The following is a 23,376-nucleotide window of genomic DNA, read 5'->3' on the forward strand; positions in this document are numbered from 1 at the left end:
CAGAGCGGTACTAAGACTAGCTAAAGGTAGTGGTGTGAGTTCGGTTGGACTGGAACTGTGCCGCAATTCCTGTGAACTTTAACACAGCTTGTACTCAGGAAGCGAAGGTAATCTGTGCCTCTGTTTTATCCATGACATCATTAGTTTCCACAACACACATGTAGCATGAGCGGCAGGGGAATGTTATGGGATACAGAATAGATGAGATGCCTTGCTGGGAGTAGTAGCTCCAAATTAATAAAGAAAACAAAAAATATCGTGAGTTGATATGGTCGTCTTTGTGCTGATGCAAGGCGAACACCAGTCTAAAACCAAATCACTACTACAGGAACAATCACACTCGGATTGGGACCGCAGTTTAACGTCCCCTCCTCATGTGTCTTTAGGATGTCGATGTGTCCGGAAACATTTGGTCTGAATTATAGCAGGAGCTACTGCTAGTGTCAGAGCTGCTGTTATTGTGCCACAGCTCCCTCAGATTTACCTCAGACATCTGATTATTATAATTTCAGTTGACTCCAAAATGTTCCGATAAATCCCTTGGTTGTTAAAGCCACAAATAACCATAACAGGAAGGCAGTCATAAACCTCTTAGCCTCCAGTTTGGACCAGGAGTGTAATGTAAATAAAGCAACAGCACACTTAGCATGACTAGCTATGATTTTGAATTATGTAAGCTGCCACTGACACAGAAGAACAAATATGAATAACTACTCTCTAACTTGTTATTCTACTAGCAGAGTAACAAGCTATTTAGCCTTCGCTAACAGCCATCTGTTAGCATTAGCTTGTTCACTCAGACAAAAATAAATAAATAGCTGAGGTATCTTGTTTAGGCTAGCTGAAACATTTAGATATGTTTTTGCGTAAAGGAATCTTCATGTGCTTTGATTGCTTTTTGCACCATTTGTGGTATTTTAATTCTTTTAAATGTGTAGAAATGCAATTATAGAAACAGTAGATGAAACACCGCATCGACACTTATATTAAGACTAAAGCAGACGGCTAAAATAGCATGTTTAGGCAGTAAACACTCTTTCACATCACCCACTGTCTTCCCAAAATGTCACTGGCTGATTAGAGATCAGACCATCTGCCCCTGTAAAGCGCTCGGTCGCTGTAATCATACACGCCTGATGAATCTGCACCCAAAGCATCCTGACACTGACAGCGGACACAATCTGATGCGTCACCAGAGAAAGTGAGTCAGTGAACGGACGCCGCTATTGGAACACAGTGTGCTGATGGAGTAAACTGGGTTAGCAGAGAGACGCCGTTAATGGAGCAGAAAGTATAAACCTGGTCTGATTTTTATATTACAGCACAGGGGAGGGGCTAACAAGCTACACATGCTTAAATGTGTTCAGCTCCACAGATTTCAATCTACCGTCGTTTTAAAATATACCCCGCAACTTACATGATGAATAATATTTTATACACCAGATTAAAATCATCTAGATTTGTTTTGATGACAATTAAATTGTTTTTATATTGTTAACTGATGATGATGATGAGGAAAGGGTACATGAGCTTCTACTACACTGATGTTGCATAGACTGTACCAGCATACTAAAGAATAAAAGTTTGTTTTTTCTCCACATTTTGATTAGTCTCTCTCTAAAAACAAGTATCAAACTTGACATCAAGCAGGTATTATGGCAGAAACATCCTTAGAATTATACTTCAAACAGGAAGGAAGTCTAAATTTAACATCTCTGACATTTTACCCTTCTGTTTGCTCAAATTCTAATCGTTTCATTTGTTGGTCACTACAATAAATCCTACAAACATTCAAATACTCCTTCTTGAAATATCTGAGAATCTTGGACAGACAGACCAAAAAGGTCACAGAAGAAGGAGCTTGAGCTCTTCAACATGATGAAGTAAGTAACATCTCTTTATGACAAACAGGAAGGAACTATTTCATTCCCATGTGGCACAAGAAATAGAGTTCATTTAGGATCTACATCTAGGATCGTGAGTCACATGAATCCCACAATCGGTGCCACAGCCATCCATAGCTACAAGTCCAACAGAGCAAAGCAATTTATTCTAAATCAAAATCCACTATCAGTCACAGCGACACAAGCCAATCATGGTGGTCTGTCAGCTCATTTATGCAGAAAAGGGTAAAAGGCACGTGGGGGTCATGACATTCATGAAGATGCGCCTTTTTGTGCCTCAGAGGAAGCACATGTTCACCTTCACCCTCTCCAGTTTGTAGCTGCCATGTGATAGAGGACAGATGGATGATGGAAATGAACCAGGACCAAATTAGAGAGAAAATGGAGGGGGGAACTCACGACCTACTGATTCATAATAAAATATAATAAACAAAAAAGGTATTATAATTGACTACACAACACAACACTACAGAAGACAACATGATCAGTACCAGAAATATTGACATTCTAGCAATTTTTAGCTTTAAGAGAAGGTCAGTGTAAGAAACCGATGATACTTGAGATACCCTCAGAAAAAGAAGGTATATGTGATATTATATATAGAGAAATAGCTGTAACAGACATCCTGAGAGACAAAATTCCCTGAGTTTCAGTCATAAAATCCAATTTCAGATCATTGCATAAAATCCAAGTGCAAATATGGTTTAAAACAACTAATTTATCAGTAGAAACTCATCTGAGAAAGAAACATTTAATTTCTACTATGATCTTTCTCCACAAGGTGGCAGCCTCTATCACTAAAGTATCAGCCTAGAGCTAGAGCATGTGAGTATTTACATCTAAAATATTCCGGGTATGTAAAATGGATTAGTTTTTATTGCCCAGACTTCTTGCTGTCACTGGATGTTGGATGTTATCACTAACAAATGCGCATATAGTACACACATACACATTATTTTTGTTTAAAGAGAAAGATCAGTGTCTTATCTGGTTTAAACACACAGACAGCCACGCCACATACTAACTCTTCATGACAGCTGACTGCTCACGCCATAATTCGGAAAATGAGTCCAAAACAGCCAAGACACATAGCAAAGACTGAACCCAGCAATCAACACATTCCACACAGTCTCCCAACTTGCTGAGTTTGGACTTTTTCAGCTTGAGATGGAAATTATACGCTTGCATTGACGCACGGCTCGAAGTCGAGTAACAAAAAAAAATGCAGAGATGCACAGAATAAACTGAAGCGCTACAGTGCGATGCTTCGGCTCATCGAATTCCAGTAATCTGTATTGAGAGGTAAGGGAAGAAAGAGCTGGAATGCAGGAGGTTTGAGTCTGGGATCGTTCTTGCTGAGCAGCTTAACCTCAATCACAGCAACAAAAGCTCACAATGTTTATGTGCGGCTCGTGTTTCTTAAAGCTGAACGCTGAAAACTGGCTTCGCAAAATAACAAACAACAGCCTGTGAACGATTCACGGAGAAACGAATGTCCTACTTTACTTTTTTTTTTTTTTTGAGTAAGGTCAACATTCAAAAAGTAGGTTGCAACTAGATCAGGATGTGTCCTTTACCAATCCCTTTAAAATGTGGCCTAATTTCTGTCATCCTCGTACATCTAATCATTCTGGTTTCAGGTAGCTCCTTATTAGGCCGCTCAGACACTGAAGATGGCTTCCTACTGTAAATAACATTCCTAACCACAGCGCTGGAGTCATTCATAAAGACCACGGCGGTGCTAATCGGTATGAGGAGGAGGAAGTCTGCAGAAAGTGCAGACAGTCAAGTGATTCAGTTCACTTTCGAGTTCTTACACTCAGGTCCATTAAAAGAACGAAGAGTCAAAGGTACAGAAAGAGCCTGTAAATAAAGCAACTCTGGATGTAAACAGTCAACTGCAGGATTACTGACAAAAATAGGAAAATAAAAATATCCAAATGAACTCAATTTATTCTAAAAAACCTTTCGACGATTATGCTTATATATATTCTCTCTGAAATATTCTTAAGAACAAAATGTTACTAAAGTAAGTTCCAGTTTATATTTGACCATTTTTTTTGTCTTTTTATCTTACCCAAGTGTTTAGGAAGAAGTCTTTCATGACTTCCTGTTTCATAAGATATGCGGTGAAACAGCGGCCAGATCTCGTTAGTCATTAAGTAAGTATAGCAATGACAACAACAAATACAATACAGCTGTATGAGTCTGAAAGGCTATTATTAAAAAACTAGCAATTTCTTCTCTCTCACACCACTAATTTTACATAGTGGACACTATTCTTACTGTCCTGCACCATGTTTAAATAAACTGGACTAATGCTGAAGTAACCCAGCATCACTGCAAGTCTCATTTTTGTCACTTTTGACAAATGGTGACATGATTTTGACACAATTCTGCAAAATGAATAGCAGAAAAGTTGAAAATATTTGTTTTTTTCTTTAGCAAAATAAAAAGGCTAGGGAAACCAAGTAGCTAAGCCGTCCATTATTATTATTATTATTATTATTATTATTATTATTATTATTATTATCCATTTTCTGTAGAGCTTTTCCTACACAGTACACAGTGTCTGTGTTATAAAAAAAAAAAGATTAAAAATAAAACCAGTCCAAAATGGAATTTAAAAAGGCTAAAAATAAATAAAAGACAATAAAACGGAAGTGGCATATTACTTTAGTGCCAACCCATCACACATATGCTCACACATCTGTTAATCACACACTATGGATGATTAGGAGATGCCAGTCCACTTACAAAGCATGGGTTTGGACTGTTGGACGAAACCAGAGTACTAAGAGGAAACCCTTGAAGAACACCAAAAACATGCAAACTCCATGAACAGAGGAGAGAGACATGAATCCTACCCCTAAACCTGAAGGTGCGAGCCAAGTGTGCTAACAACTAAGCAGCCCCCTCTAATTATTATTATTATTGCAATTACTTTTAATTTTTAATAATAATAATAATAAAAGTAATCCTTTATAATAATAATAATAATAATAATAATGATTATTATAATAATAATAACAATAATTATTATTATTATAATGATGATGATGATGATGATGATTATTACTATTATTATTGCTGCTGTTTTTTTTTTTACTTTATTTTTACTCATCATCATTAACACATAACCCAAAATAGGGTCTTGCTTTCATGTAAACAGATTGAAAAATATTTTTTCCTACTGTGCTTGAACGTATTATGCATCCTGTTTTTTTTTTTTTACATGCATATCATCTACGTATAACTGCAGCTGCTGAGGCACAAGCCCCATTCGTAGCCACCCAGGAGAGAACTGCAGTGTAGGTACTCCAGCTCTGGCTCAGACAGAAAGAGAACAGGAAACACAGGACGTTTCTGTTCAGCGCAAACCGATCCACTATACAGAACGGTAACAATGAACACGGTGCTCTCCTGGGCTTTATCACAGCTGAAACATGACCGGCGGCACAGTTTTCATCACAAGAAACAGAAGGATCACAGCAGTGGAGCTATGAAGAGACTAACAAATGCAGATCGGATTTCAACATACAGCAGAATTTCTAGGTATAAATCTAACACTGATACCAAGGTTATGGAAAAACTAATACAAATAAACATTCTCAAAGCTGAATATTTTTTGTAAAAACAGCGCAGGAACATTTCTCCTCCATACCACTAGAACTTTCTCTAAGTATCACTTACTGCTTTAAGCAGCTCATGTTTATTATTACGAAGTCAATTCAATTCAATTCAGTTTTTTTGTATAATGCTTTTAACAATGGACATTGTCTCAAAACAGCTTTACAGAGTATAAGAAATATAGAAAAAAAAATTATTATTAGACTTATATTTAAATTTATTTGTAGTTATCCCTAATGAGAAAGTCTGAGGCGCCAACCCTTGCTGTGTTTTTAGAATTCGACTCTTCATCCTTGCTGAACTGTACCTTTCCTGAGACCTACTGAAACTGTTAATGAACCCAGTCTGGCTTTCTAAACCTTCATTTACATTTCTGGCATTTGGCAGCACCCTTATCTAGAGCGACTTACAATTTTATCTCATTTACAAATGAGCAATTGAGGGTTAAGAGCCTTGCTAAGGGGTCCAGCAGTGGCAGCTTGGTGGATCTGGGATTCAAACTCACAACCTTCTAGTTCAACACCTTAACTACAGAGCTATCACATTCCCTTCAGAAAATGGAAAGATTCAACCGTCACTTTTCATGATGTCAATAAAAACTGATTTCTCAGTGATATGATATGATTTTTGTCTAATATGAAGAAACAGAAAATACTCTCCACTGTGCAATATCTGAAGAGTTTGTGTCTGATTCATGGAGTCGATGTGAGAAGTAAAGAGCTCAGGTCTGGCAGTCAGCCACAAAGCCCCGAGTGAGGGTGGAAATGCAGCCGGAACAGGACATTAAGGTGCTGAGCTTTGCATGTTGCTCTACTGGAAATATTTCTTCCTCTAAATGTACAACTCACAATATCTGCTCTCGAAGACACGTGATTTTCTCTCAGAAGCTTGAAAACCCCGTGTTCTCAAGCTGGTGAAAAAACACGTACTAAATAAAGAAAAGCTTTTATTTTGGAGAATAGTGTCACGGTGTGTGGGCTCAGCACAGTGAAAGAGTGACACAAACCCAGTGGGTCCTACAGACATTCTCGAATGCACACACACGCGCACACACACACACACACACACTGCTGGAAACGCAACAATCAACCCAGTGATACCCTACAGACTTCTTTTGCCAGGCAGCCATACAAACACACACACACACACCACACACACACAAGCAACAGTCAACCCAGTGATACCCTTCAGACTTCCTTTGCCAGGCAGCCATACAAACACACACACACACACCACACACACACAAGCAAGAGTCAACCTAGTGATACCCTTCAGAGTTCCTTTGCCAGGCAGCCATACACACACACACACACGCACACACGCACACACACACAACAGTCAACCTAGTGATACCCTTCAGACTTCCTCTGCCAAGCTGCCACACACACATTTGCACACATATACACACACCAACACACACAGATTTGATTCAAGGCCAAACCTATCCCTACATTCACACTAACAAGCAACAGCTCGACAGGTGAGCATTCATTTGAATAAAGGTCTGTGACAAAGAGCCACGATTTCAGCACAACCAGTAACATTTAAAGTGAGATTTCTCAGACGTGAGCAATACGAGCTATGACGCAGTAAAGCCACAAATCCAAACGACTGGCTCAGATGATTCTTCAGAGCAATCCTATACTATGTGGGCCACCATTTCATCGGTTCCACACCCACATCTCTAATTCCTATCTGTGTGGGCCACCATTTCATCAGTTCCACAAACACAGGCCTAGTTCCTATCTGCTTTTAGTTCCCATTTACTGATCCACACGTGAAACTGGAAAACCTAGAAACGTACATTCATCTGATCCAGTCACATCCAACTTCACATGAAGTCTGTATAATCCATCATGTGGAAAAAAATAAAGTTCCTATTTGAAGCTTAACACTGGAAAACTGAACAAAAAAAAACAGCTGTTTATTTATTCCTGTCACAATTACAAAGCAGTTAGCTTGTTTTGCTAATCTGCCAACAAAGCTAGTATTGAATCCTAGCATGCAACTTTTTCCATTTTCACACTGATTAGTGGATTTCTGATTGCTTTAGAAGCTATTAATGCTTTTCATCGGGGAAAAAATGCTGGTGAGGGATGAGGAGGAAAAAAATACTCAGAGTTAAATTTGTTCCTATTTACTGCTTGATGCTCAGCAATGAAAGAAACACCTAGCACTGGTTCATTAAATCCTGTCTATCTTCAGTAATTGCCTCTAACCATTTATTCCCACAAACTTTCATTAAATGTGTCTAGAAAACAAATCTTAAAAAGGAAAATGTACAAAAACTTGAAAAGGAAATAACAGAAATTGTTGGTTTATCTAGTGAGTGCACATTGCTAGTAAGGTTAGCTACTTTTGCTAACCCCTGTGTGGAGACTAGCATGTAACATGTAAAACAAACTAATTTTCACACAGATTAGTGCGTTTTAGATTACTTCAGAAGCTGTATATAACTATGAATGTTTCTAAACTAAAATCGAACTAAAAAATGCTGGACAAGAAGGGATAAGAAGAAAAAAAAATACTCCGAGCTAAATTAGCTCCAGTTTTACTGCTTAATGTTTAACTGCTCATTCTATATTCATATACAACCTTTCATTAGATGTGTTTTTAGAAATTACACAGAAATATTAAAACCGGAAATGAAGTAACAGAAATCGTAACAGAGCTAAGTAAAATGTTCTCTCGTGACTGCTTAATATTAAGACCAATGTTCATTATGTTATGCCACAAACCATGCACTCATATCCAGTCTGAAAAAAATAATACTGTTAAATGCTACTACTGATAAAAAACAAGTCTAGCTTGTGTTCCTCACGTTGCACACTTTAAAAAATTAAGGCCTTCAACATCAATAGTTAATCCTGTGTAAGGAATACGAGAACTGGAACGAAGCAAAATGTCACTCAGGATGAATTCATCCCAGTAAACTAAACTAAGTCAAGCAGCCACTTTCTGCTCCTAGCGCACAAAAGCCTCATTAGCCCTGAAGCCACAGGACGGAGAAATGATAATGAAGGTCTATAAAAGTGCACCTGCTTCATTTCTAATGAAAATGAGGACAGCTAATAAGCGGCAGAGTCAAGCTTATGTAAACAGCGTGTCAAACTCGCAGCATGCATGCACACACAGTGTGCGAGTGTGTGTGTGTGTTTGTGTGTGTCTGTGTGTGTGTCTCAATCACCTGCCGGAGTCTATAAATATTCTGAGAGAAAAATGTGCTAGAAATGACTGCCGACTTCTTGCTGAGCTCTTACCTTCCCCAGACGTCATGCCCGGTGTGCTGATGTTCGATGCAGTACAGTTAGCGTGTGTACATAAGTGCAAACGTTTGCTCTCCTTTGCTCTGCATAGCTTCACTCTCTTGTCTTTCCTGCTTGCTCCCTCCCTCTCTCCCTCTCGCTCTCTCGCTCTCCTTCTCCTCCCCTCTCTGTGTGATCTTGTGACTGCAGATACAAAGTGCCACCATTCTCCAAAAAAAGAGGCTGCAGCTGCCTGCTCATCTACATCACCCCAGTTCCTCTAATAAAATCTTTTCATTCTTTTTCTTTTCATTTCACCCACCTTCTTCACAAAGGGGAATTTTTCTATGCTAGTGAACTGTATGGGCAGGAGGAACGGGTGCTTTGACATGTGCTAACCTTTAAGCAGCACAAAGAAACACTGAGTGGCTTCCACCTCCTCCTTCAGATACTGAACAGAAAGAAAGACTCTTTAGAGCTTTTATCCTCTGTGCTACTTAACAACAAGGCCTGGGGGGGTAAATATTTATAGATGGGGGAAGTGTTCTTAATGTTTACAGTATGGCTGCACAAAGTAAATGCTCTGTATTTGTCAGTCCACAGAAGGAAGTGTGGCCATTGTGCATGTCAGTAACACTGAAGGAGGTGTGGCCATTGTGCATGTCAGTCCCACTGAAGGAGGTGTGGCCATTGTGCATGTCAGTCCCACTGAAGTAGGTGTGGCCAGTGTGCATGTCAGTCCCACTGAAGGAGGTGTGGCCAGTGTGCCTGTCAGTCTCATTGAAGGAGGTGTGGCCAGTGTGCCTGTCAGTCCCACTGAAGGAGGTGTGGCCAGTGTGCCTGTCAGTCTCATTGAAGGAGGTGTGGCCAGTGTGCCTGTCAGTCCCACTGAAGGAGGTGTGGCCAGTGAAGGAGGTGTGGCCAGTGTGCCTGTCAGTCCAATTGAAGGAGGTGTGGCCAGTGTGTCTGTCAGTCACATTGAAGGAGGTGTGGCCAGTGTGCCTGTCAGTCCCATTGAACTAGGTGGCCTATCAGTTCCACTGAAGGAAGTGTGGCCAATGTAGCTGTCAGTAAAGGAGGTTGGCCTTTGTATCTGTTAAACCCCCTGAAGCAGGCCTCTGTGCCTTTCTTTTACACTGAAGGAAGTATGACCTCTGTATCTGTCATCCAGTGAAAAAGGCGTAACCTCTCTGAGTCTTTGTAAAGATGAGTTGGCCTTGCTGCTTGTCAGCAATATCGAAGAAGACAAGGCTGAAAGTATAAGTGTGGTTTCTGTGCTTGTCAGTTTCATAGAAGGAGGTGTACCTGTCAGTTTCAACAAAAGTGGTGTGACCGCAGAAATCATTAAGATGTGTAGCCAAAGTGCCTGTTAGTTTCAGCAGTAATAGTGTGGTCTCTGTTCCTGTCGGTCAGAGTGAAGGAGGCATGGCCAAAATGCCTGTCAGTTTCAGCAGTGATACTGTGGTCTCTGTACCTGTCAGTCACAGTGAAGGAGGCGTGGCCAAAGTACCTGTCAGTTTCAGCAATGATAGTGACGCCCCATTACCTTTCAGCCATAGTGTGGGAGACCTGGCCACAGTGCCTGTCTGTTTCAGCAATGACAGTGTCGCCTCTGTATCTGTCAGTCATAGTTAGAGAGGCGTGGCTAAAGTGCCTGTCAGTTTCAGCAGAGAAGGTTTGGATTGGCTGTACCTGTCAGTCCTAGTAAAAGAGGCATTACCTTTGTTTAGTCAGTCTCACTAAAAGGGTTGATCCCTATGGCTGTCAGTCGTCTATAAGGAATCGTGGACTTCTGTTATTGTCACCCAATGTTCAAGCTATCGTTTCATAATTAATTTACACAATACTTAATCACTATATCCCATCATACCATTAGTAACATAGAGTCAACTCAGCCCACCAAGAGAATGAGCAGATATCCATTTTTATAAAAGATGCCAATCATGTTGGTGTGTTGACTACATCAAGATACGCATCATTACTGGGATGTGAGACACCAGATACTGCAAACACTGCAGTTAGAATATGTTAACTCAAAAATAATTCAGAAATTATATTTATTCTGCACAGCTAAAAAAATTTCTGCTACTCCACATCAATCTGAAGATGACACCGAGTCGAAAAGACCAGCTCTGCTAAATAATAAAACAAATTAAATATTTACTAATACACCTACTGTTACATTTGAAAGCATAATGTATAAATAAATCAGCCTTTTAAGTGTGAAAGTTATTGAGTAGAACAGAGTCGAGTGATCGAGGAGTTACACTGAGGAAGGGGAAACACTGAGGAAGATTATTTATCACACACAGCTCAATATAGCTGTCCAGAGTAACACCGCCAATAAAAGTATCAGTATCCCCTGTACTGCGAAATACACAAAAACAGGGCTGAGCGTCCCGAAAGCGCAAGCCGTCGATCTCATTCACACCAGCAGGCACTGTTTACAACCATCTTGAAATAAAGCCCACTGTACCATAAGAGTGGGATTTCATCTGTTCATTTTCATTGTCTATAGTTGTCAAACTATACTGGGAAAAATATCCAAACAAACCAAGAACAAACCCAATGAATTTACGGAACTAATCAGATCACGTTGTGTTATTTTCCTTATGCCTGTTATGTTGTTGTACACGAGGCCACAAAATCAACCACAAAATAATCCACTACAAGACAAACAACAGATAATATCGATGAGATTAAACTAAAAGGCATACAGAATGTCAGTGGACTGAAACAAGAAGGACTGTAGCTTGTAAGTACACAACAAACAGGTCAGATTAAACGTGTTACACAGTGCAAAAATACAGAAACAATTACAGACTTTAGCTGATGTGTAATCACTCACCTACAGATAGCACCATATTTCCTGATCGCTGGACTTCGTCAAATTTGCTAAAAATGACATTCAACCTAAACGAAAAAAGACAGAAAAGTGCAAAGTTTAATGCTTGTAACTGAGAGCTTCAGTCACATGCAGGAACACAAAAAAAGGGAACTTCACAATAAAGCAGCATACACTCCCTGAGCAGTATATTAGGAACAATCTATTAAACCTTGCTAAGGTCTCTCTTTATACTCTCAAAACTGTTCCAAAACAGTGGACTGAGTGGACTTTGACGAGGTCACACATTTTGACACAAGATTAAAAAGTTATACCGTGATTGTGGCAAGCCTTTTTTCCCTAGATCCATTCTCACTCTCTCTCCGACATGTCTGTAAATCTCCACAAGACAGTTCATAGCTCCATCTCGAACCTAGAGAAGAGAAGAAAGATCGAGTCACAAAAACACACTTCATTTGAATAAATAATGAATTTAGAAGGTAACTAAGGGAAGCACCCTAACTAGGCTCATTAATAAACATTTGTGACGTGTTCAGTGATTTGTTGCAGTATTTCTGTTGTATTCTTGTATCTCCTCATGTGTTGTTGCACTATTTTTGTTATTTCTGTCAGAGGTTTGTGGCTGTGCGCCGCTCTAACAGCACAGTATAACGCCGTATTGCTAGTGTGGTTACAACTGATTATAATTAGGAGATAAAAATGTAACCAGCGATCAAGACAAAAGCGCAAAAGCTTCTTTTCTCACACAACATTAGATTTAGAGGCAACAACAAACGTGGGGCTCAAAATTACAGACTCCAGTGGAGCACTTGTGTGATGAGTTAAACGAGAGAGACCAGACGTGGCTAGTCAACCATCTACAGGATGATGATCACAATGGCTTTGGTGGATAGATTAATACGCAAATGGTTCGAGATTTGATTCATACTTTAAATATTGTTAAAATATAAATATTTAATAAAGTATTTAGTTACAATGACCTGGTCCGTTATATTCATTTGGTAACATGGCTGATTCTGGTATGTATATATAGCAATATGCATTTATTGGTTTATCCAAATAAAAATAAAAAATAAACCAATAAACAATCTACTTGAAAACTTTTTTATTTGATTCAGGAGCAATAAAAAGTAATTAACAAAAATAAATAAATAAAAATAAATAATTTGAAATGTACTTAACTGTACACTGTACAAACCCATATGCACTTTTTTGTGTAGTATACAATTTGGCCACTAGATGGCGCCAAAGACCAAGGTATCACAACTTGACTCGTGAAATTTTCTTTAAGGACATTCTGTACATACCTGACTTGTAGGGTCTCCTAACAGACCACATATGTGAGGCACAATCTTGCTCAGAGTTAACCCCCGGGCTCCGTATCTGAAGAAATCAACAATGGGGGAAAAAAATTATTTATTTCATTACATGCACTTTTATATAAACATGCAGACTGGACGAGGACTGATACGTACATATTTAGTGTGGAAATAAGGCAAAAACAGACAGCCTCCCTGGTCCTGTTGTTCTTGTGTTTGAATCCTCCCAACATTCGGTCCCATACATACTGCAAACGTCAGATCACATGATTTAAAGCTGATAAGTTATCAATACATCTCATGCTTTGTGGTGTCTGAAATAATTAACTATGATTAACGCACACAAAAAGTGAGGACCTGTTTTTATGTGTTAAAAAAACCCCAAATCAGAGTAGATTGTGTAACACTAGGTTTCCTCCGAAATAGATAAATTCACTAGTAAAGGAATCTGTACCTGCGGATTGGCAGCTTGATCCATCATTTTTAACAGCAGAGCCTGGGCTTGGTCTCTTACTTGGTCTTTGGCATCACCTAAACGGTCTGTTAAACTGGGCAGGACTGAGGACAAAAGGACAAAGACGGAAAACATGCACCTTGTTTTATGACACTGTCAACTTGTGTTAATGAATCAGGTGTGAATGGGTCAGCAATCCGGTTGTGAATGGGTCATCTAGTCTCTAGACTATTCATTTTATTTTAAACCTACAAAAGAAATAAGTAGGAGGCAGGGAGGATCTATAATAAATACTGTGTGGTTTAAAACAATAAATAAATAAAATTAATTAATTAATTAATTAATTACCTGTACCAATTTGAGGTTTAAAACGATTTTGCAATCTGGTGATTAAAGCAGACACAATGTCCATTCCCAGTAGAGCCACCTGAAAAACAAAGACAAATGAATATAAAAATGTATAAATGCACAAAAAAATACAAAATCCCTTCATAATAAACCAAAAGTTGTTTTATCAAAAAAAAATACATCAAGTGAAATTATTTCTCAAGCGTTTGCCTTGAATCCGCTGTATAACCCCGCCCATTTGAGATCGCATTGGTGGTATGCAAATGAGGACAGCAAAGGCTCATGGGTAGCGCCGAAATACTACTTTACACACCGTTTTTTCTATAAATATACGCTGGATTTTTAAAACAACCCATGGGACACGTGTATTGTGTTCAACAATCGCATATCTATGAAGTATTTTTAAATAAAAACGATATGACTGTATCTTCCATCATGAAAATGCTCAGGAAAAAATACAACACCCGGACTTCCTCTCAATATTTTAACCTTCCTTGTCTCGGGGTGGCTTGGGCTGTTCAATGAACGACTAGTGAGAGCATCCCTGCTAACACCTAACCAACACATCCAGCATCACCTGAGCATTTAATGTTCAGGCTATGGTGCAATTTTTGGAACCCTTTACATTCAAGTGAAAGACAGAAGATAAAAACAGAAATACGTGTTTAGATGGAAACACTGCCCTCTAGTGGGTATGATAAGAAATGTTGATTAATTGTTGTGATTTACAACTTAGTGTTCAGTCTCTGTGTATGTAAATCAATCTAGAATATTCAGTTCCTTCATTTCATTTTGGACTAAAATCACGAAAACAACATGCAAGTCAATAACCAGAGCTCAGGATGGAACCCAGGACCTGAATAAAAGCACCAGCATATCTCTGTAATCACTGCAAAGGGTCGTGAAAACCGCCCAACACATCACCAGCACCCAACTTCCTGCCATTGAGTCTCTTCAGGACAGGACAGGACAGGACAGGACAGGACAGGACAGGACAGGACAGGACAGGACAGGACAGGACAGGACAGGACAGGACAGGACAGGACAGGACAGGACAGGACAGGACAGGACAGGACAGGACACAAAATCATCAAGGACTCCTCCCACCCTAGTCACAAACAAGTGGTTAAGGCTCTGGGTCGCTGACCAGAAGAGCGGGGGTTCAAGCCCCTCTCTGCTCCAGGGGTGCTGTATCATGGCTGACCCTGTGCTCTGACCCCAACCTCCAATGATGCGATATGTGAAGAAAGAATTTCACTGTGCTGTAACGTATATGTGACAAATAAAGGCAATTTCTATTTCCATCCAGGAGTAGGAGATATGGGTCCATCCGCTTCAGGACCAGTTTTTTCCACCACCCATAAATCTTCTGAACTTCTTCTACACTACACCACTAGGACACTCACATCTCACTAACACTTCACCACCTTGCAGTTCTGCTCCACTCTGTACATTCTGCTATATATTCTCCGTATAATATAATTATAATGTACATATTGTTAATTTCATAGATTACACCTAGTCTGTCTATCTATCTATCTATCTATCTATCTATCTATCTATCTATCTATCTATACACTGTATATCATCTCTGTTACTGTTGTACGTACAATGTACATAATGCACACATTTTTCATCTATAATTACACTTAACACTTTATCTGCTGTAAATACAACTTGCACATACTGACATAGCCTTGTTTATTGATGCACATATTTACACATTTATCTGCACTTGATCATGTGCACAATTTCTACTATTTGCACTTTTGGTAGATGCTAAACGCCATTTTGGCGCTATGTAACTACTTTGCAATGACAATAAAGTTGTATCTATCCATCCATCCATCCATCCATCCATCCATTCATCCATCCACCCATCTATCTATCTATCTATCTATCTATCTATCTATCTATCTATCTATCTATCTATCTATCTATCTATCTATCTATCTATCTGCTGATATTCTTCCATTATAATACATATAAAACATTATAAAACACTTTTTCCTCCCCAACTACTAGAAACATGTTCAACAGCAGACATGAAGCAGTCACTCTTCCCACACAGAGGTTGATTATTTTCCAACATCGTGCCCTGTTGTGCTTTATTCCTCTTTTTCCACAGCAATCTGCCAACATTTACAATTTTCAGTTTATTAATGAACATGCCATACTTTTCTTTACCATTTATAGTCACATTTATTTATGTGGAATGGCAGAAGGACGAATTTGTTTCAGTCATGTTATACTTTAGAGTGGCTTTAAACTGACGTCCCCTCACAAAGCCTCTCTTTAATTAATTGATTGATTTAATTAATTAATTAGTTAAAAAAGTTAAAAATCCAGAAAAAAATTATTTATTTATTCAAAAATTAAAGACTCAAATAAATAAAGTAAAATAAAATAAAATAAAACAAAATTAAATTAAATTAATGTCATATAAATGTTTCCACACAGAAAAGCTTAATATTAACAGTAAGTTTTGTTAAAATGTTAAATGTTTGTTAAATAAGAACACAATTTAATCAACATAGACTTCCTGTGTAAGTCTGTTACTACAGGAACGACAAAGCGTGAAAACGCACATTAATATAAAGCTGATTTGTTTATAAAAAATGATTTGAATTACAGCTGGAATTATTGTCAGAGCTGCTGTTACAGTACATGAGTCAACCTTCTGCCCAATCAGATTCGAGCATTCAACACCATGGTGCGCACACACACACACACACACACACACAAAACACAAAAGAGCCAGAAGTTCTCAGTAAGGTGAGAGCTTGCTGCAGTTTATTCTTTCCTGGTGTGGATTTCCTGCCTGAGGGACCTACAGGCCTCTGAACTAAATCTGTGGCTCACACACATCTGCAACACACACACACACACACACACTGAGAAGAGTTAAATCAGACAATTCGTCTTGCTTAATGAACTTAAACGATGCATAACGGCCAATTGTTCACATATATCATATATAAGGTATGAAGACAGCATGAGGATAATCCACAGCACCACACACTCCTCCAGCACCTGTGTGTGTGTGTGTGTGGGTTGGTTCTTACATCTTGATGGGGACAAAATATCCCCAGAAGGACAGGAATATCTGACCGTTTGCAACTGGGGATGTTTGATTGGCTTCCATGAGATAAACTGCTTTTTTTCCACAGAAAAAAAACTTTAATGATCCTAAACATTTCTTCTGGTTGCTGAGGTTGTGGTTGTGGTTTGATTTAGGTGTGTGTGTGTGTATCTGTGAAAATAAGCTGTAGCAGAGCTGCAGAGGGACTCCTGGCCTCATTTCTGCATGTGGTGCACTTACACTTGCTGGAGATGACTGGGTTTCCAGGCCAGCTGTGGAAGAAGAGCTCTGATTGGTCGGTTCGGCTCGGCTCATGCATCGTAAGAACGTTCTAGTAAATTGGGACTAAATAGGTCAAACGGTGAGGTGATGACAACCGGCGCTCTTACTTTTCACCACACAACATGAGGCTTGGGTTTGTCATTTTAGCAACAAAGTATAGAATTCTGAGTAATCTGCAGAGCCAAGTCACGCCGCACTGCATGGTAGAAAAGCTCAGTTAGTGTCTTTCGTTGTCTTCGTTCTTTGTCAGGTTTATTAACTGCGTCACACACTTCAGGTTTGTTAAACAGAGCCAACAAAATAAACATGTGATGATGAAAGACTCATGCAGGAGCATAAAGAACACACTGATAGTGCTGCAGAGCTTCAGGTCTTTCAGGCCTTCGGTCCGGCTGAACTGCATTCATAATGCGGGCTTTCCCCTGCAAAACCCTACCGCAGTACACACACACACACACACACACACACACACTGCAGCAAGAGTACTAAGCTCACTCACTCATTCACTCATTCACTCACACACACACACACACACACACACGCTTCTGCAAGAGTACAGAGCTCACACACATACACACACACACACACACACACACACACACATGCTGCAGCAAGAGTACTGAGCTCTTAAACACACAAACACACACACACACACACGCTGCAGCAAGAGTACTAATCTCACTCACTCACTCACACACACACATACACGCTTCTGCAAGAGTACAGAGCTCACACACACACACACACACACACACACACACACACACACACTGCAGCAAGAGTACTAAGCTCACTCACTCATTCACTCATTCACTCACACACACACACACACACACACGCTTCTGCAAGAGTACAGAGCTCACACACATACACACACACACACACACACACACACACATGCTGCAGCAAGAGTACTGAGCTCTTAAACACACAAACACACACACACACACACGCTGCAGCAAGAGTACTAATCTCACTCACTCACTCACACACACACATACACGCTTCTGCAAGAGTACAGAGCTCACACACACACACACACACACACACACTGCAGCAAGAGTACTAAGCTCACTCACTCACTCACTCACTCACACACACACACACTGCAGCAAGAGTACTAAGCTCACTCACTCACTCACTCACTCACTCACACACACACTGCAGCAAGAGTACTAAGCTCACTCACTCACTCACTCACTCACTCACTCACACACACACACACACACACACACACACTGCAGCAAGAGTACTAAGCTCACTCACTCACTCACTCACTCACTCACTCACACACACACACACACACTGCAGCAAGAGTACTAAGCTCACTCACTCACTCACTCACTCACACACACACACACACACACACACACACACACACACACACACGCTTCTGCAAGAGTACAGAGCTCACACACACACACACACACACACATGCTGCAGCAAGAGTACTGAGCTCTTAAACACACATACACACACACACACACGCTGCAGCAAGAGTACTAATCTCACTCACACACACACATACATACACGCTTCTGCAAGAGTACAGAGCTCACACACACACACACGCTGCAGCAAGAGTACTGAGCTCTTAAACACACACACATACACACACATATATTATATATATATATATATATATATATATATATATATATATATATATATAGATAGATATATACACACACACACACATCTCACACACATACATACACACAAGCTGCAACAAGAATATTGAAAACTCTCTCTCTCACACACACACAAGCTTCTGCAAGAGTACTGAGCTCACTCAAAAACACACACACAAGCTGCAGCAAGCTCACTCAACTCACACACACACACAAGCTGCAGCAAGAATACTGAGCTCACACACACATACACATGAGCTGCAGCAAGGGTACTGAGCTCGCTCACACACACACACACACACACACTCTGCAGCAAGAGTACTGAGCTCACTCATTCACTCACACAGACACCACACACACACACAAGCTTCAGTGTGAGTGTGTGCTTCAGAGTACTGAGCTCACACAAACATACACATGAGCTGCAGCAAGAGTATAGAGATCGTGCACACATACGCACACACACACACACACACACACACACACAATGTCTTTAAAGGGCTCTTGAAGCTTTTTGTTGTGATTTGAAAGCAGAAATTATACAGAAAACAGAACCTTAAAATTCCTAGATAGCATTCTAGTAAACAAATCAGTTGCTAAAAAAATCAGTTGTAATGGAGGTTAAATCATTACAGTCATAAATCCATTAATCATTAAAGTCACAGTGAAGAGCTCCATGATGAGAAATGTCTTAAACTCTATTATCATTTCATTTCTGAATCTGAAGGTAAACACGTTCTGCTACAAGCTCACTTTACCCTCACTGAAACCTTAGAGCTGTGTGACTCATGGAGACGGTAATAGGAATGAGGTTTATTTCATTCCCGTGCTGTCAGAATACATTTTTTATTATTTTACCTCATTTTCTCCCCGGTTGGGTCACCTGCCATTTCCCACACACCAGCCATGTCAATTACGAACCAACCCAGAGTGTGAAAGCTAACAAGTGCTTCCTCTAACAATTACGTCCGTGTGAAAACAGGGCAGTATAACAAAAAAGTACTACTCTATATTGCCAAAAGTCTTGGAACACCCATCCAATTCACTGAATTCAGGTTGTTGTTTTTCAGGGGGTTGGGCTTGGCCCCTTAGGTCCAGTGACAGGAACTCTTAATGCTTCAGGATACCAAGACATTTTGGACAATTTCATGCTCCCAACATTGTGGGAACAGTTTGGGGATGACCCCTTCCTGTTCCAACATGACTGCGCACCAGTACACAAAGCAAGGTCCATAAAGACATTGATGAGAGAGTTTGGTGTGGAGTCCTGACCTCAACCTGAGAGAACACCTTTGGGATGAATTAGAGCGGACACTGCGAGTCGGACCTTCTCATCCAACATCAGTGCCTGACCTCACAAATGTGCTTCTAGAGGAATGGTCAGAAATTCCCATAAACACACTCCAAAACCTTGTGGAAAGCCTTCCCAGAAGACTTGAAGTTGTTATAGCTGCAAAGGGCGGGCCAACTCCATATTACATTCATGTGCATGTAAAGGCAGACGTCCCAAAACTTTTGGCAAGTCAAGTTCCTCCACACCAAACTCCCTCATCCATGTCTTTATGGACCTTGCTTAGTGCACTGGTGCTGGAACAGGAAGGGGTCATCCTCAAACTGTTCCCACAATGTTGTGGGCATGAAATTGTCCAAAATGTCTTGATAAGAGTTCCTTTCACTGGAACTAAGAGGACAAGCCCAAAAAACAATACCTGAATTCAACTATCCCCAATATATACAGTAATATAGTGTATATAAAATTCAGCAGTGTACATCCGCATCAAACTTTGTCTTGTCGCCGGACACGCCCACATCTACTCACAGGAAGTCGGCAGCTCTCGAAAAAATCAATGTTCTCCTCTCGCTGGCGAGTCACTGTATGTGTGACCATAGCATTGGTCATTTATCGGGGCACATGAACTTTATTTCCATGATGTTCTCACTAAGTAAATTAATATCTCATGCAAAGGTTTTAATGGCCCATAATATTAACATAAACATGCATTACATCTGCATATAATCCAATACAAAAAGTTTACTACCTCAATGAAATGAGCTTAGTGTGCGAAGCTAGATATCCTGTGTCAGGTTTAGAAGGAGAAACTCTTACTTAAAATCACAATCAAGCAGAAAATAAAGATGCTTCGGAGAAACGACATGGACTGTATTAAAGAAAATATTTCTGATGTTAATTCTGTTATAAGCACCAACACAGTGAGTTTTACTTCTTTGTATGTTTTCTACATTTACACTTTCAGCATTTGGCAGATATCCAGAGTGACGTACGAAAGAGCAAACAACAAAAAAGCAACACAGAGAGTGTTTCTGTGGTGATCTGCCCTCACAGGTTATTACATCAATGAAGCTGATGATGCAGACGATGATCAGCCATTTGGCGTGAAAACAGAAACGAATGGAGCATCTGAGGTGAAGGAGTTTCCTGAGACTCATCTCACTAAGCGTGCATTATAGAGATAAATGTTAGGGATAAACTTAAGTTTAAACTTTATCGTTTTTATTCTGTTTCTATACGTCTGTAAAGCCGTTTTGGGATGTTTAGTGGTTAAGGTGTTGGCCTACTGATCAGAAGGTTGTGTGTTTGAATTCCACCAAGCTGCCACTGCTGGGCCCATGAGCAAGGCCCTTTACCCTCAACTGTTCATTTGTATAAAATGAGATAAATTGTAAATCGCTCTGGATAAGGACATCTGCCAAATGCCAGAAATGTAAATGCTTTGAGACCATGTCCATTGTTAAAAGCGCTACACAAATAAATTGAATTGAATTATTCCCGCCTCAGAGCCAGCGTTTACAGGATAGGCTCGGGATTCACCGTGTCCTAAGATAAAGAGAGTACTGAAGATGAATAAATAAATAAATCTAAGATCAGGTTTCGGAACTTTTACAATTCACGATCAAAGTAAATGATCTGAAGCTAAAATCTAGTGGAATTTAATTGGTTCTCATATTTTATGATGCAATAATGATGAAAATGTGCAATTTTCCAAATGCACACTCAAATACATCACATTTTAAAAATACAAAATTATACAAACATACAATCAACTGCCATTAGTGTTCTATTTATATTTGCTTGTAGGATTTTTCTTTTTATCACCTCTTTACACAGATTGTTACTGAGCATAAAGGAAAAACCCATCCTGGGATGTTTGCTCAGTGATGTTATTAGCTCATGGTGACCCCGCTGTTGGTCTGTAACCTACTTGGAGAGCAGCTGATCGATACGATACGTGAGGTCATTTCTTCCTCTATGAAAATAATCCAGGCAAATCCAGGGAGCTTAGTGACAATAAATCCCAAAACTGCCACAAGCCCTGGAGCAAAGTCATTCACCTCAACCAGCTCCAGCTTTCTATACGATAGCTGACCTTCGTACTCCTACACCAATCTCTAACCAAAACGCCACTGAGGTGCAGAACTGCAAAGCAAGGAGAGCTTCATCTTCCGTCTTTTGACCTTTAAGGTTGTGTCATGCGCATGGAAACGACACCATCTCTGAGAACATCAGTCTGAACACAAATTCAGAGATGTCTCAGAGTATCAGTTACCTACAGAGCAGAGCTGAGACTTTGCAGAGCGAGATAACTCCATTACTGCACTTAAGGATGATTTTGAAGCAGCTGCTTTTTATATTAATGCCAGTTAATAGAACAGTGGTGCAATGGGTAATGTTGCTAATTCACTGATTCTATGGTTTGATCGGGGTTTAAGATTTTTAAGCTTGTGGACAGAAAAGCGTGGAGCATCTGAGGTGAAGGAGCTTCGTGGTATAGTGAGTATTCCTGCTTCATAGCCAGTGTTTACAGCAGGGGTTTCTTAAAGTCTATATTTAAAGATCCAAATCTGAATTTTCATCGATGACAAAGGTCCGGAACAACAACTGGTTATTAAAAAACTTGTTTTTAATAAATATGCATAGTATTAGCATACATAACAAATCAAAAAAGAAAGTGCATTTTGCATTCAAAAAACATTAATAACAAGGCAAAACAATTGAGTGTCAGTATTTTTATGAATATTGCCGGATTGGGGCAAAATGAACGCATACCTCTCTGTCCAATCATCTTTGAAAACTTTATTTTCTGTGTCAACTTTTCTTTTCCTCGAAACTGACATCCTCACCCATCCAAATGTCATGACAACAATGTCACGCATGAAAACTTTTCATAGCTTTCGCTTTCATTTCGGACCATCTCCAAAAAGACATAAACAAAAACTAAACAAATTTTGACAAGTGCTGGTTTCCGGGATAGACTCCGGATTTACCGTGACCCAAGATAAAGTGAGTACCGAAGACCAATAAATAAAAAAGTTAATCAAATTAGTCATTTTTCACATCACTGATGTTTTCATCAGGCGTCTTTATTCCAGTGTTAATCGAATCTATTTTCATGACAGATATTTCAGTTTTACTTTCTTTCTTTCTTTTTTACAGGATGAAGTTGATGGTGTTTTGCCATGTTGCCACCAGCTGTACACCACCTGTACATATTTATTAGATGTTTATCTCATCCTGAATTGGGAAACGATATTTTGATCTAGCGAGAATGCAAGCGCGTTGTAAATTTCACAATATAATCGCAGAGTTATACTTTGAAACCTTAGAATTATAATATAC

At 39.6% G+C, this 23,376-nt stretch overlaps 1 protein-coding gene and 1 non-coding gene across 2 annotated transcripts in view; one reads left to right on the top strand and one right to left on the bottom strand.

The window, feature by feature from the left end:
• The window catches only part of LOC131360369 (CLIP-associating protein 1-like), a 78,569-nt gene that overhangs the window by 36,603 nt on the left and 18,590 nt on the right, over nt 1-23,376 (bottom strand). The window contains exons 3-8 of the mRNA XM_058400775.1: nt 13,746-13,824; nt 13,398-13,501; nt 13,100-13,191; nt 12,932-13,007; nt 11,939-12,036; nt 11,628-11,692 (exon numbers count right to left, since the gene is read on the bottom strand). Coding sequence (XP_058256758.1) covers nt 11,628-11,692; nt 11,939-12,036; nt 12,932-13,007; nt 13,100-13,191; nt 13,398-13,501; nt 13,746-13,824 — 514 coding nt within the window. The remainder of the gene's footprint in view (nt 1-11,627; nt 11,693-11,938; nt 12,037-12,931; nt 13,008-13,099; nt 13,192-13,397; nt 13,502-13,745; nt 13,825-23,376) is intronic.
• Nucleotides 14,233-14,364, top strand: LOC131361003 (U4atac minor spliceosomal RNA). The gene has a single exon (XR_009205954.1). It is a non-coding gene; the product is annotated as a U4atac minor spliceosomal RNA (small nuclear RNA).

The sequence above is a fragment of the Hemibagrus wyckioides genome, linkage group LG10 (assembly GCF_019097595.1).
Source record: "Hemibagrus wyckioides isolate EC202008001 linkage group LG10, SWU_Hwy_1.0, whole genome shotgun sequence".
NCBI classification, from domain to species: Eukaryota; Metazoa; Chordata; class Actinopteri; order Siluriformes; family Bagridae; genus Hemibagrus; species Hemibagrus wyckioides.